The sequence below is a fragment of the Lactuca virosa genome, chromosome 7, assembly GCF_052849685.1.
Source record: "Lactuca virosa cultivar CGN04683 chromosome 7, Lactuca_virosa_CGN04683_v6, whole genome shotgun sequence".
Taxonomy (NCBI): Eukaryota; Viridiplantae; Streptophyta; class Magnoliopsida; order Asterales; family Asteraceae; genus Lactuca; species Lactuca virosa.
Window position 1 is genome coordinate 125852123 of NC_136432.1, and position 13613 is coordinate 125865735.

The 13613-nt window shown below is 35.5% G+C and overlaps 1 protein-coding gene and 1 non-coding gene across 2 annotated transcripts; both read right to left on the bottom strand.

Moving 5' to 3' along the window:
* Positions 1-4934: 4934 nt before the first annotated feature.
* On the bottom strand, positions 4935-5771 carry LOC145127118 (uncharacterized). Its single transcript, XM_079062370.1, has one exon. The coding sequence runs from the start codon at positions 5769-5771 to the stop codon at positions 4935-4937; it is 837 nt and encodes a 278-aa protein (XP_078918496.1).
* Positions 5772-10359: 4588 nt separating this feature from the next.
* On the bottom strand, positions 10360-10432 carry TRNAA-AGC (transfer RNA alanine (anticodon AGC)). Its single transcript has one exon. It is a non-coding gene; the product is annotated as a tRNA-Ala (tRNA).
* Positions 10433-13613: the final 3181 nt, after the last annotated feature.

A 13613-nucleotide genomic window follows, 5' to 3' on the forward strand; every position in this document is an offset into this window, starting at 1 on the left:
TATTTATCATGTTTTTCTGGGAACAAATTCCGCGACATTTTTATTAAAAGAAGTACTCTGATTTTTATAAAGCATAAACAAAAATCGGTCTTTTCTGGCCGTGAAAATGGGGATGTCACATAATCTATCGAGTTCACTATCAGGCGGTATCTTACAAACAGAATCCTCCGTAAGATTCAATGGAATTATAAACCGAGAGTGTGATGTCCTTCCTCCAGTTAATAATAACGATGCAATACCACTTGAAGCAACATTTAAAACTATCTCACCATTACATCTAATTTTTGCAGATATTGTCTTCCAAAGAAAGGTTTTACCCGTTCCACCATATCCATACACAAAAAACACACCTCCTTTCTTATCCTTGACTGTAGTCATGATATCAAGAAAAAATATTGCATTGCTCGTTTCTTAATGCAACAAACATACGATCAAACTCTTTCTTTAAAATAGGTATGCCATAGTCTAGCTCCTCTGTGATAAGACGATTGTTTGAAGAAGAAACAGAATTAACATACGGGTAAGGCATTTTTTTATAATTTTTAAGATCAGTGTTACGAAGTAAAAATTTGTTCAATCTCGAACAAAGTCATGTTTTTAAGCTGATCTTCATTGAGTGATAAACCTGTACGATGAATAATATGTCAAAAAGAATATAATATTAAACAATTTAATGGTAATAAAAAAATATACTCTGCATATTGAAAATATATAGAATCCGTTTTTACAAATAATGATAGAAAATTATAATACCGGGAGATTTTAATCTACGTTGTTGGTTGTAAAGAATACCATCCGACAAGTGTTGTCATGTATTTTCCTAAACAGACTCTTGTCTACCCAAACTGTTAGACATTAACATCGTAGCAAATAAGAACCGCAGATAAAAACCTGAATGACTTGCTTCCTTAATTGCATCGACATATTCTTTATCGTCATCTAAGAGGCCCAAAGCATTACATGCATCTTTAAAAGAAGGAAATTCTTCACCATTTACTGTACGAATTTCTTCAAATGATTTTGGACCTTTCCCTTTATTTAAAAGAATCCTTAAGAAGTATACTTCGCTAAGATTAGGTGAAATCGAGTGAATTCTTCCAATTGAATGTCCAATTTTCCTTGGCTTCCAAACCCTACCATTAGGTTTCCAAAGAAACTTTGTAGGAAATTCAACGTATGTAAGTTTTCGTGCATCTTTATTAATTTTATTACATTTCATCCAAGATGTGAATATAGAAGTAGCAACTGAAGGTTGTTTAAGAACATTGTCAATATCATCGTCTGCAGCATATATGAGTTGTTGTTGATCAGGAAGATTAAAAGGTAGTCGAAGCACATAAGGATATCGACAATGAACATCGTATCTGAATATTCACCATGATGCTTCACATGCAGATAGATATCTACAATCATAATAATCTTTTATTTCATCTACAACATCGTCGTGATCAGAACCATTGTTGCCTTGTACAACAGCAATTGTAGCTCTATCTGCACCCTCGTTTATATATTTAAATAGATACTTTATGGAAGATCCCTGATTGCACCATTCAACATTAATGTGTGCCTGATATGTTTTCAACAGATATTTGTTATATGGAACAACATTTCTGTTGTCTAACTTGACACCAGATTTTTCGAAAAAATATCCATTGTTTCTTCTCATATATAAGGGATAACCATTGGCATCAACTGAATTTAAACATTGTTTGTCAACCATGCATGGGCAAGTCATATTTTCAGCTCCACAAGGACCAATTAAAGAATTATGTCAACCAAACTAACACTTTGATTGTATTAGAGAAATTCAGTATCACAAAAAATCTAACAATTGACCTATCTCTATACATGATCAACGCATACATATATAGATCTAGAATTCATATTTGATTACAATTCGTAAACAAAGAATTAGGAAACTTTCCATATAACACGAATCTTGGACAACACTCCAAACACACCGATGGGTCGACCCGCGACATTAAGCCCATGGTCTCAACCCATTCGACCAACAATCACCCCCTGAATGGTTGAGACGGCAACTCGCACACACCGAGTAACGATCTCATTTCACCGAACCTTACTCGCGCTAAGGCTTTTGTTAGGGGATCCTCTACTTGTTCTTTTCCCGCCACGTGTTCGACTTCAACTTGCTCGATTTCCACATGCTCTCGAATGAAGTGGAAACGAGTGTGAATATGTTTGCTCCTCCCGTGAAACACCGGATTTTTAGACAACGTGATCGCCGACTTGTTGTCTATACGAATCAACACCTTTTGTTTCTCTAATCCGGTCACCTCCGCGAGCAACTCCCTTAGCCAAATTGCTTGGCATGCTGCTGAAGTAGCTGCCATGAACTCGGCTTCACACGAAGATAAAGCAACAGTTTCTTGCTTTTGTGAGCACCACGTAATAGGGGATTTACCAAGAAAGAAAATGTGACCAGTAGTACTCCGACCATCATCCATGTCTACATTATGACTACTATCACTATAACCCAAACGTTTCAACTCGTTACACTTTTCATATTTAATTCCAAGCGAAATTGTACCACGAAGGTAACGAAGAATTTGCTTGATCGCGCGCGCATGAGATTCTCTCGGACTTTGCATATAACGACTTACTACCCTGACCGAGTAAGATAAGTCTGGACGAGTGTGAAGGAGGTAGCGTAAGCATCCAACTGTCCTTCTGTAATTAGTGGCTTCAACTTCTGGTTCATTCTCGGCTTTCGATAATTTTAGTCCCGGTTCCATTGGACATTGAGTGGCATTGCATTCTTCCATCCCGACTTCTTTTAAAATTTTTATTGCATATCCCTCTTGCTTTATAGTAACACAACCCTTTTCATGAGAAACCTCAATGCCCAAGTAATAAGTCAACAAGCCAAGATCTGACATTTCAAACTTTGACGACATCATGTTTTTGAATTGGCTTGTTATTTCATGACACGTTCCCGTTACGAATAAGTCATCTACGTACACTGCCACAATGATATATTCGCCTTTTGAAGCCTTTTTATAAACCGTCGTTTCTTGCAAACATCGTTTAAAACCCATTCCTCGTAAGATGCCATCAAGTTTAATGTTCCACGCCCTTGGTGCTTGTCTTAGGCCATATAAAGCTTTTGCTAACTTGTAAAATTTTTCTTCTTCTCCTTTTTTCTCAAAACCTTCAGGTTGCCGTACGTACACTTCTTCTTTTAATTCACCGTGTAAGAAGGTCGTCTTTACATCCAAGTGATAAATTTTCCATCCCTTCCCGGCTGCGAGAGCGATTAATAAACGAATCGTCTCGAGTCGGGCTACCGGCGCGAAAACTTCATCAAAATCAATGTCGTGTTCTTGTACATAGCCTTTTGCTACGAGTCGCGCTTTGTACCTAGAAATAGATCTGTCCGCATTTCTTTTGATTTTATATACCCACTTTAATCCGATGGGTTTGACATTCTTGGGAAGAGACACCACCTTCCAAGTTTTATTCCTTTCAATTGACTTGATCTCGTCTTTCATTGCCTTAAGCCATTCGGGTTTCACAATGGCTTCTTTAAAAGTACTTGGTTCGTCGTCAAAGGATAACATTAATTCGTTCATGTTAAGCTCATAATCATTCAGGTGAATTGGAAAAATGGAAACACGATTAGAACGACGTACCGGGTTATTCTCGAACTCGTTATTGCCGTCGGACTCGTGATCGCTGCTGTCCGTATCAGGTTCTGTCAAGATTGGGCTGTCCACTGTTGGGCTCGGGGCTGCTGGGCTCGGCGCTGCTGATGGGCTTTCATTTAAATGTTGCAGAGATGGGATGGCATTGTTATTGGGCTGGTGAGGCCCGTTATGTGGCTGATTTATCAAAGTGGCCCAAGCAATTTTGAAAGTTCCAGAATCATTTTCCTTTTCCGTTCCTATTGTTCTCGTACCTTTTTCCATTTCCTTTTTCCATTGCCATGACAACTTTTCATCATAAGTTACATTGTTGTTTATAATAATTTTATTTTCATACGGGTTAAATAAACGAGCACCTCCCGAACCCGGTTCCGTTCCGAAATAAACCAATGGTCTCGATCTATCGTCAAGTTTCTTTAGATGTTTCGAAACAATCCTTTCATACGCAACGCATCCGAACACCTTTAGATCTTCAAGATTCGGTTTTTGACCATAGAGTTTTTCGTAAGGCGTGACTCCTACTAATGCTCGTGTAGGGGTACGATTTATAATATAAGTTGCATGTCGAACGGCTTCACCCCAAAACTGATTCGGAACTTCTTTTGCTTTCATAAGACATCGTGTCATCTCGATTAGTGTCCGGTTTCGTCGTTCTACTATGCCGTTTTGTTGGGGTGAGTATGGAGCCGTTAACATTCTTGCAACACCTTCTTCGCTCCAAAAACGATTAAAATCGTTTGAAGTAAACTCTCCGCCTCTATCCGTGTGGAACGTCTTTATAGCCTTCCCGATCCTATTTTCAATGGACTTTTTGAATTTTTTTAATTACATCCGCCGCATCGTTTTTGTGTTTTAACAAAAAAGACCACATGTATCTAGAAAAATCGTCAATTAGCACCAAAATATAAACATTACCGGCCATCGTGGGAGGATCAATAGGCCCGCAAATATCTCCATGTAGCATCTCGAGAATATTTTTAGACTTATAATTGGTTTTCTTCGGGAATGTGTGTTTGTTTTGTTTGCCTATCACGCAAATTTCGCAAACTTCTTCTTGATGTTTCAAAATTGGAACTCCATTAGCCAACTTGTGCATCATATTCACCGCACCAAAGTTGATATGGCCTAGTCGTGCATGCCATAACCAAGACTCGTCATCGATCTTTGCTTGCAAACATTGGGGTTTTCCAACTTTAAGTCGTGTTTTATAAAGACGATTTTCACTACGTGGAACCTTCATTAGCAACCTTCCATTTCGATCTTTCATTGTCAAGTAATCACCATGCATTCTATGTCACAACCGGATAGTGTCGTTTGGCCAAGACTTATGACATTGCTACGAAGAGAGGGAATGTAGTAGATATCTTTCATAACTTTTTGCTCACCGTTTTTACCTTCGAACAAAATTGATCCTTTTCCTTCAATTCGAACACACGAGCCATCTCCAAATCTTACTCTTCCGGTTATACGTTCATTCAACTCCGAAATATATGAGTACTTCCCGGTCATGTGATTACTTGCCCCATTGTCGAGGTACCACATATCGTCGTCTTCTTGATTCGCCTCTACTTTGGGTGGAATGTATTTGTCTTCATTTAGGAAGATTGTCTCCTTTTGCATCATAAAAAATGTTCCTTCTTCCTGATCGACCTCCTCTCGGGCATCGTTGAGATTTGCTTCATGTTTCCTGTTACGTTCTGGGCATCGCGAAACAAAGTGTCTGAACTTATCACACCGGTAACATGGAATATTTGATAGGTCTCTTTGTTCATGATTTTTGCCTTTTCGTCTTTGATCATCACGATTCTTTAATGAGTCCCTTTGATCGTGGTTTTGGGTGTTATCTCGACCACGACCACATCCTCGGCCTCGTCCCCCACGGTATGCACCACGTCCTCTCCCACGGCTTGAGTCTTGGTTTCGATTTGAGTTTTCGGTCTTGGCATAAAGTAGCTTTTCACCGAAATCGGATGCTTTGCCAGTTTCTTTAGTCCGTTCCTCGTAAGCTTTCAGCCGCCCAACTACATCTTCAAAAGTAATGGTTTTTAAATCCAAAACTTGCTCGAGTGCTGCTACGATGTGAATGAATCGACTAGGAAGACTCATAAGAAATTTCTTCACCAACTTCTCTTGTGAGATTGTTCCTCCAAGTGTCGCTGAAACGGTCGCAAGTCCCGATAGTTTTGAAGAGAATCGTCAATAGTGCTCGTATCTTTCATCTTCAAACTTTCGAATTCCGAAGCCAATTTGCAAACGTGCTTCCTTCACTCGATCCGCACCCATGTTCCAAGATTTGATTGCTTCCCACATCTCCTTAGCAGTGGCGAGATTCCCGATTTGCAAGATTAAATCTTCCGGTATTGATTGAAACAGTAATCCCATCACGATATTGTTTCTCTTTGCATCCGTTGAACCCGGATCAACCACATCCCACACGCCGTGAATGCCGAGTAAAACTTTCATACGCATGTTCCATATCGTGTAGTTTAATGGCGTCAACTGCGGAAATTGAAACGAGATCGAGTGTGCCTCCTTCGCGGGTAGATTCGCTCCGTCTCCTGCCATGAATAATCAACAGCAAACCACACACCTTCTTCAACGGATGAGAAATAAAATAATGATTCCAATTAAGAAATTGGAAACGACGACCAATAGGACCAGATACTTTCTCTTTAATTGGACCACAAGAAAACAATTGTTTTCTTCAAAGCGTGTTCTTGATCCAGGAGCCAATTAATAAATAATTGGGGTATTAAATACTTGGAGGAAAAGCAACAATTTTGCATAAGAAGAAAAGCTTTTGCCGGCTTGAAAAAAAATCAATTGATCGGAAGCAAGAGGTTGTGGCTCTGATACCAATTAAAGAATTATGTCAACAAAACTAACACTTTGATTGTATTAGAGAAATTCAGTATCACAAAAACTCTAACAATTGACCTATCTCTATACATGATCAACGCATACATATATAGATCTAGAATTCATATTGGATTACAATTCCTTAACAAAGAATTAGGAAACTTTCCATATAACACGTATCTTGGACAACACTCCAAAACACCGATGGGTCGACCCGCGACATTAAGCACATGGTCTCAACCCATTCGACCAACAGAATTCACTCACAAGTGAATACAATTTTGGATTCATTGATGTTTGGAATCTCACTGGAAATAATCGGATCAATATATTCAACAGTAGGCCGCTTGGAGTCAGCATGCAAAAATAGACAAATATGATTATGCGACAAACCTCTTTTTTGAAATTCAATTGTAGAGACCACTGCAAATTAATTTTATAAATAACATATGGTTTGTATTGGATTAAATATATTGCGCAAAGAATAAAAAATGTCAATACATCAAAAAAAATAATTTAATAAAATAAATGTATGTATTAAACAACAATTTTTAATACCTGCTTGGAGTCGGCATGCTTTATTTTAAATAACCTACATAAGATATCAGGTCTATCTTCTGGATGTAGTGAAGTGTTATGAAGAAACCTTTCAACTTCAGGCCATTTTGGATTAGATGTAAAGGTTATGAAACCATTTACATAACGACATGGCGCCCAAGTAGTTTTGCATCATATAACGTGCACCGCCAGTGAATGAAGAAAGTAAGATAACAAGTTGTCCGACGTTGGATATATCTTTATTCCCGGAAACTTGTTGATTACGTAAATTCTCATAAGACTCGCATCTAAGAATTTGTTGTTTGCTCTTTACGTAATGTAATCTCTCACTTTCAATCATAGTATAAGCATCTACCAAAAATTGTTGGAACAACCTTTTTGAATTAAGAATTAGTGAAAAACATTGATCCCTATCATGTATTCTATAAGAAAAAAATTCTCTCATTGTACAGTTGGGCCGCTTGCTGTTGCTTAAAGGTGTAATACCTTGATGCGGTATGTCAACTCTGTAACCATCATCACCATATGGAAACAGTAGTCGATAATGAACAGGAAGGTATGAAGGATGTAATTCACTAATACGTCGTAGAGAACCAGATGAAGTTTGAACAACAATATCTCTATTATCAATTGAATCACCAATATCTCTAACAATTAAAGAGACAACATCAGAAGCAGTTGGTAGCTTATATATCCTTCCATCTTGTTCCCTTCTTCCAATAATTCTCAACTTGATATCAACATGAGGGTTGTCATGAAAACAATCTCTAACCATTCTATAAGACTAAACCAAGACGTTATTTGAATCTAACATCAACTTCAAATCTTGTATAATATCATTATCAACGACAGAAGAATTTGAATCTAATCAATAAGATATTTATTAATTAGATAAATGTGAAAAGTATACCCAAGACATGTTTGTCTATTTACGATCTCATTATCGGTATCATATATGTACAACTGAGAGAATTTTGGTTTAGATCCCTGTTATGGTAAAAGGCTTACAATACTATGATAATTTTGACCGCTAAGTCTAAAAATGTATGGAGCATTTCCTCTATTGATTGATGAATCAATTTTGCCACCCATTGACGTAAAAGAAAACATAGAATTGTAACGACGAATGTTCTTCATGAAGTGTTTGCTTTTAGAATCTCCAGATCTATAAAGATTTTCATAACTTGGAGGTGCATTCTTTAAGTCTGGTAGTTCAAATTTGCCATAAGCACAACATAGAGAATAATTAATATATATATTTTTACCTCTGACAGATTTATCTTTCCATAATTTTGCAAAACATGTTTGGCATACAACATTCTGATCACCATGATCTAAATAATCTATTAATTAAGATTGACATAAAAAGCATATCATGTAAGTGTATAAATTGAAAAGGATTGAATGAACAAATGTAAATATTGTATTTGTAAAAAAATTACCTTTTGATATACCGGTATGTATGTTTTGATTATTTTGGCCATCATTGTTGTCTTCATCTGATCTCAGACTGATTATTGGAATAGGAGATCAATTTGCATTTTTTTCTTTTATTTTTATGATTTGGATTAGTTAACATGACCGAATATGACCTTGATGTTATTGTAGATGATTTGCTGGATGTGACACCATTTGAAAATACAGAGTATTGTCTAATATTTGGTAACGATGATTGAAAACTGTTATTGGAAATATTCATGGCTGGGGAAAAAAGATTGAAGGTATATATTGTTAAATATGATAGAATAATAATATATTATAAAATGAAATGGTAAAATAAATGAATTACCATTGGAAATGTTAGATAATGGACTTTTAACATTTAGATATGGAGGAGTTTGTGACTTGATTGTTTTGACATATTTGCACTTGATTTAGATGTGAATACGTTTTTATTTTCATGGACAACTCCTTTGAATTTGTCTGGAAAAAAAATGTTATGAGAAATGCAGAAATTTTTAATAATTTTTTTAATATTATATGAAGATTAATATTGATAAAGAGATGATACACACACTCTTCTCATCCCATTCCCTCATAAACAACGTGTCATCTGCATAGAAAAGATGAGAAATATGAATGTCATATGTTCCCAACGGGACACCACAAAAAAAGCATTGGCTATTACATCTTTGATAGTCACATAAAGACCTTCCATAGCAATAATAAAAAGAGAATGAGAGATAGGATCTCTCTGCCTCGGCCCTCTAAACAACTGGAATTCTTAACCCGAGTTCACATTTAAAACCACAGAAGATCTGGAATTTTTTTGAAGAAAGCCTCTAATCCAAGCTCTCCACTTATCTCCAAATCACATGAACTTCATAATCTGATCCAAATAATCCCAACAAACAAAGTCATAAGCTTTTTCAAAATCAACCTTAAAAATCATAAATTCTTTCTTCTTCCTTTTGAACCATGCAACCAACTTATTGACTATAAGTGGACCATTTAGAATTTGACGCCCTTTGAGGAATCCCAATAACATCATGCAAGACCAAAGCAGTTCTTTTTGCTAGAAGCTTATCAACAGTTCTAAACTGCATACCAATAAGACTAATAGGTCGATAATCTTTGACACCCATGGGGTTTTCAACTTTCGGAATAAGAGCAATAAAAGAGAAATTACAACCAATCGGGATAATTGGTTTATTAAAAAAAAAATTATGCACGAAAGCAACAATATCTCCACCCAAAAGATCCCAATAATGTCTTAGAAAACCAAAAGAGAATCCATCTGGACCTAGAGCTCGATCCCCACCACAATCCCAAACCGTCTCTTTAATCTCGTGAGGCGAAAACGCAACTTCAAGAAAAGAAGCAACCTCTGAGTCGAGAGAAATAAACTTGTTGCTACGATGAGTAAATAAAACAAGATTATTACTTGCCATTTCTCAGGTTCTACTTATATCTTGAAAAACATAATTAGGCAAATTAGTGTATTTCTTTTATAACAAACAAACTAATATTACTTGGATTTAATTTAATTTTAAACTTATTCATAGCACATAAATCACAAAACTTTTTTGAAACTATAGCTATTAGTTATTAGTTATGTGTAACACTACCAAGTTCCATATAATAGATATATTCGAACCGTAATTAGTTTAGTCACACCAATAGTAGTTTAGAGTTTAGACGACATATTTTGACTTTTAAGATAAAATTCTCATAAATTGTAGAGTTGGAAAAGAATCACTGTGGTCTGTGGAGGACGAGATTGGTAATTTACCGAAACCTTGAGATGTTACTTGAAAATTTTAAAAATTATGATAATTGGAGATGCGGGGTATCGATCCCCGTACCTCTCGCATGCTAAGCGAGCGCTCTACCATCTGAGCTACATCCCCTTTTTGAATGTTTACTAACTTTCATTTATATATTTATCTATCTATTATTCATGGCCAGTTTTTAGTAATAATATTTTAATCTTTAAAATTATATCATAAAAAAATATGACATTTCCCAAATTTTTAATCATTTAAAGTAAAACCAATACCAAATTGCTTATGTTTTGTATATATGTTACACAACACCTAAACGACTAAACATAAAGGTTGGAAAGCCGTATTTTTATCATAAAGTATATATAAAATTATCATTGGAAAATCATACGAATCATTTAAATAAGTATCCTTTTGCAAATAACAAATGTTTTCCTCAAACGTGGGGGATTTTACTGAGATCAACTGCGGGGTTAAACAAAATAAACCATCGAATGACCCCGAAACGTTAAGCACCCTTAAAGTTAAAGCATTAAGGGTGAGGCTTTTAATGATTGTTTTGGACCAAGGTTTGATATTAAAAATTTGGCTAATATTTGCGAGCCCAAGTGTTCAAACAAACGAAAAAATAATAAAAGCCTTTACTCCATTTTTATGGATCACAACTCACAAGTGAGCCCAAGTAATGAGGAAGGGGCAAAGGAACACTTTTGGAATTTGTGATTGTTTTAATTTTTGAAGTTAGTATGTAATTAAATAGATTACATTTGATGAATTATCCCAACGATATCTAAACGGGTAATCGACATAAGTTAAATCCAATCTGTCAATCTGTCTACGATTAATAGCAAACCACACAGTGAGAGGTGTTCTACCAAAACACATATTTGTAACAATTGAATCCAATTGGTTGTTCTCCTTGAATACCACAATTTTCATGTTCTCCAAATGAACCGGTAGAATTTGTACTGCTGGTTGGTGTTCATGAATTGAAAATTTTAAAATCCTTCGTTTAGCTTCACGTGGGAATATATAACGACCATCTAGAAAATTTTGTATCATTTCCAGCTACCGGAACCAAAAGGCATTTTGCCTAACGGTAAATAATGACTCTTTCATTTGAGAGGTCATGAGTTCAAGTCTAGCTTGAGATATAGGTTGTGATAGTTAAGAGTATATTAGTTTGTTGTTCAAAAAAATTACTATTATGGGAGCAACGAGGGTGCCACATTCATCTATGCCCTCTAAATTGTCTATTATAAATTTCACCCAGTCTACACCTTTAGAAATATATTTATGGGATAATGACATAAAAATGTAATATATTTTTCGATTTGTATATATATTTGGTCATTGAGTTTTTTTTCGTCCACATTTACCCCTTCAACTTGTTTAACTGTATACATTTAGTCCTTTTTACCGGCTATTCTAAGTAATCCGAAAAAAAATGACTTAAAAGGGTAATACATTTCTCACTTTGTACACATTTAGTCATTAATATTTTTTTACACATTTAGTCATTCATATATTTTTTTACACATTTAGTCATTAATATTTTTGTACACATTCAATACTTATGATCGGTTTTTTAGGGTTTCTCACGTCATCCTACGCAACACAATCATTAATAAGGTGTTCGGGGGTTGTTCATAGTTATGGTCATCACGGCCTTGGTTGCTTGGTTGTTTAGTTCTTGTGGTTTGGCTTAGGTTTTGTGTTCTGAACGTCGTAACTTCTTCATACGATCACAGGTTTTAACGATCTTTATATTCACGCATTCGTATTTGAGTCTACTATATATTTCGTGTAGATTACTCCTGTTAAAAAGTAATATATTTTTACTTAGGATCTTTATATCCATGTATTCTTTATGAATGTATGTATGAACGTTTTTAAATCATAACTAAAAATATATTGTTTTTTAACTCCGAAGGAAGAGATCGTTGCGCGGGATCCATTTGCTTTTATGTCTATTTTGACATCACAGATTCCCATATATATATATATATATATATATATATATATATATATATATATATATATATATATATATATATATATATATTGATTTATTTCTTTATCTTTGACACACTCTTGCACGAAAATCTATATGATTTTTCAAAAGTCTGGTCTCTCAATTCCGAAGGGTTACTTTCTGTTCCGAATCCAGGTTATGGTGATTGGTTACTAATTCTGAAATGGTGTAACTGAAAAGGCGGTTCAATGAAGATAGGATTTCAAAAGGGCGCGTCAATTTTGAAAAAGGTTGACATCACGCGTGTCAGTTCAAACGTCGCTTGACATGCAACAGTTGTCACACAATCCCAGGCTACTTTTAAGGGATTTGGGAATATCAAATGACATGATTTTCTCTCTCCACTTATCACAGACGTATAAAAGGAAAAATCGACACTTGATTTACTTCACTACTTTCAAAATCTCTCAGGCGAAAATCCCACTTTTCTCTCTATACTATTCATCGTCTTCTCCAACAGCATCCATGGTCGCTTTGTCTGAAACTCCTTCTGTTGCTGAACAAATTGGTTCCACTGTGATGCTCAATATCAAGGCAAATCAGAATCTCATTCTGGATCTTAACTCTTCAAGATACTCTGATGTGACATCCCAAATTTCACGGCCAGAAAATACCGATTTGTTTATGTTTTATTTTTAAAATCAGAGTTATCGTTTAAAGAAAACGGTTGTGGAATTTGTTCCCAAAACAAGATATGATAAGAATCTATCAAAGCATTTCTTTAAAGAAATGTATTTTCATTATATAACAAAATCTTGGGATGTCATGTTCCGATACAGACCAAAAGCATAAACAGAACTTACATTTATATACACTAATTATTTACATCTCCTTTAATCTCTCAGTGAAAAATGTCTTTGTATCGATACCTGTGATACAAAGAAAACTGAGTGGGTCAGACTTGCGAGCCTGGTGTGCATATAGGGTTTTCAACCCACAATAATACAATTATTATATTCAATCATCAAACAATCAACCCAGTTACCCATCCCCATTCTCTTCATTTAATAATCCCTAAGGATTTATCTTAAGAATCATCTCCTAAATCGTATTTACCTCTCATCTCTTTACATCGCATTTCCTTATAGGTTTGTTCCTAACAACTTTTCCTAAGGATCATCGCCTACATCACGTAGACAGTACTGATTCGGGAATTACTCCCTCAATACATGCCCAGTAAGGGTTGGAGTATCATCGCATGAATACGTAGTTACAACATCGCCTGAACTCGTAATTCATCACCTACATGTTACAAGCCTGCTGGTGTTTCCA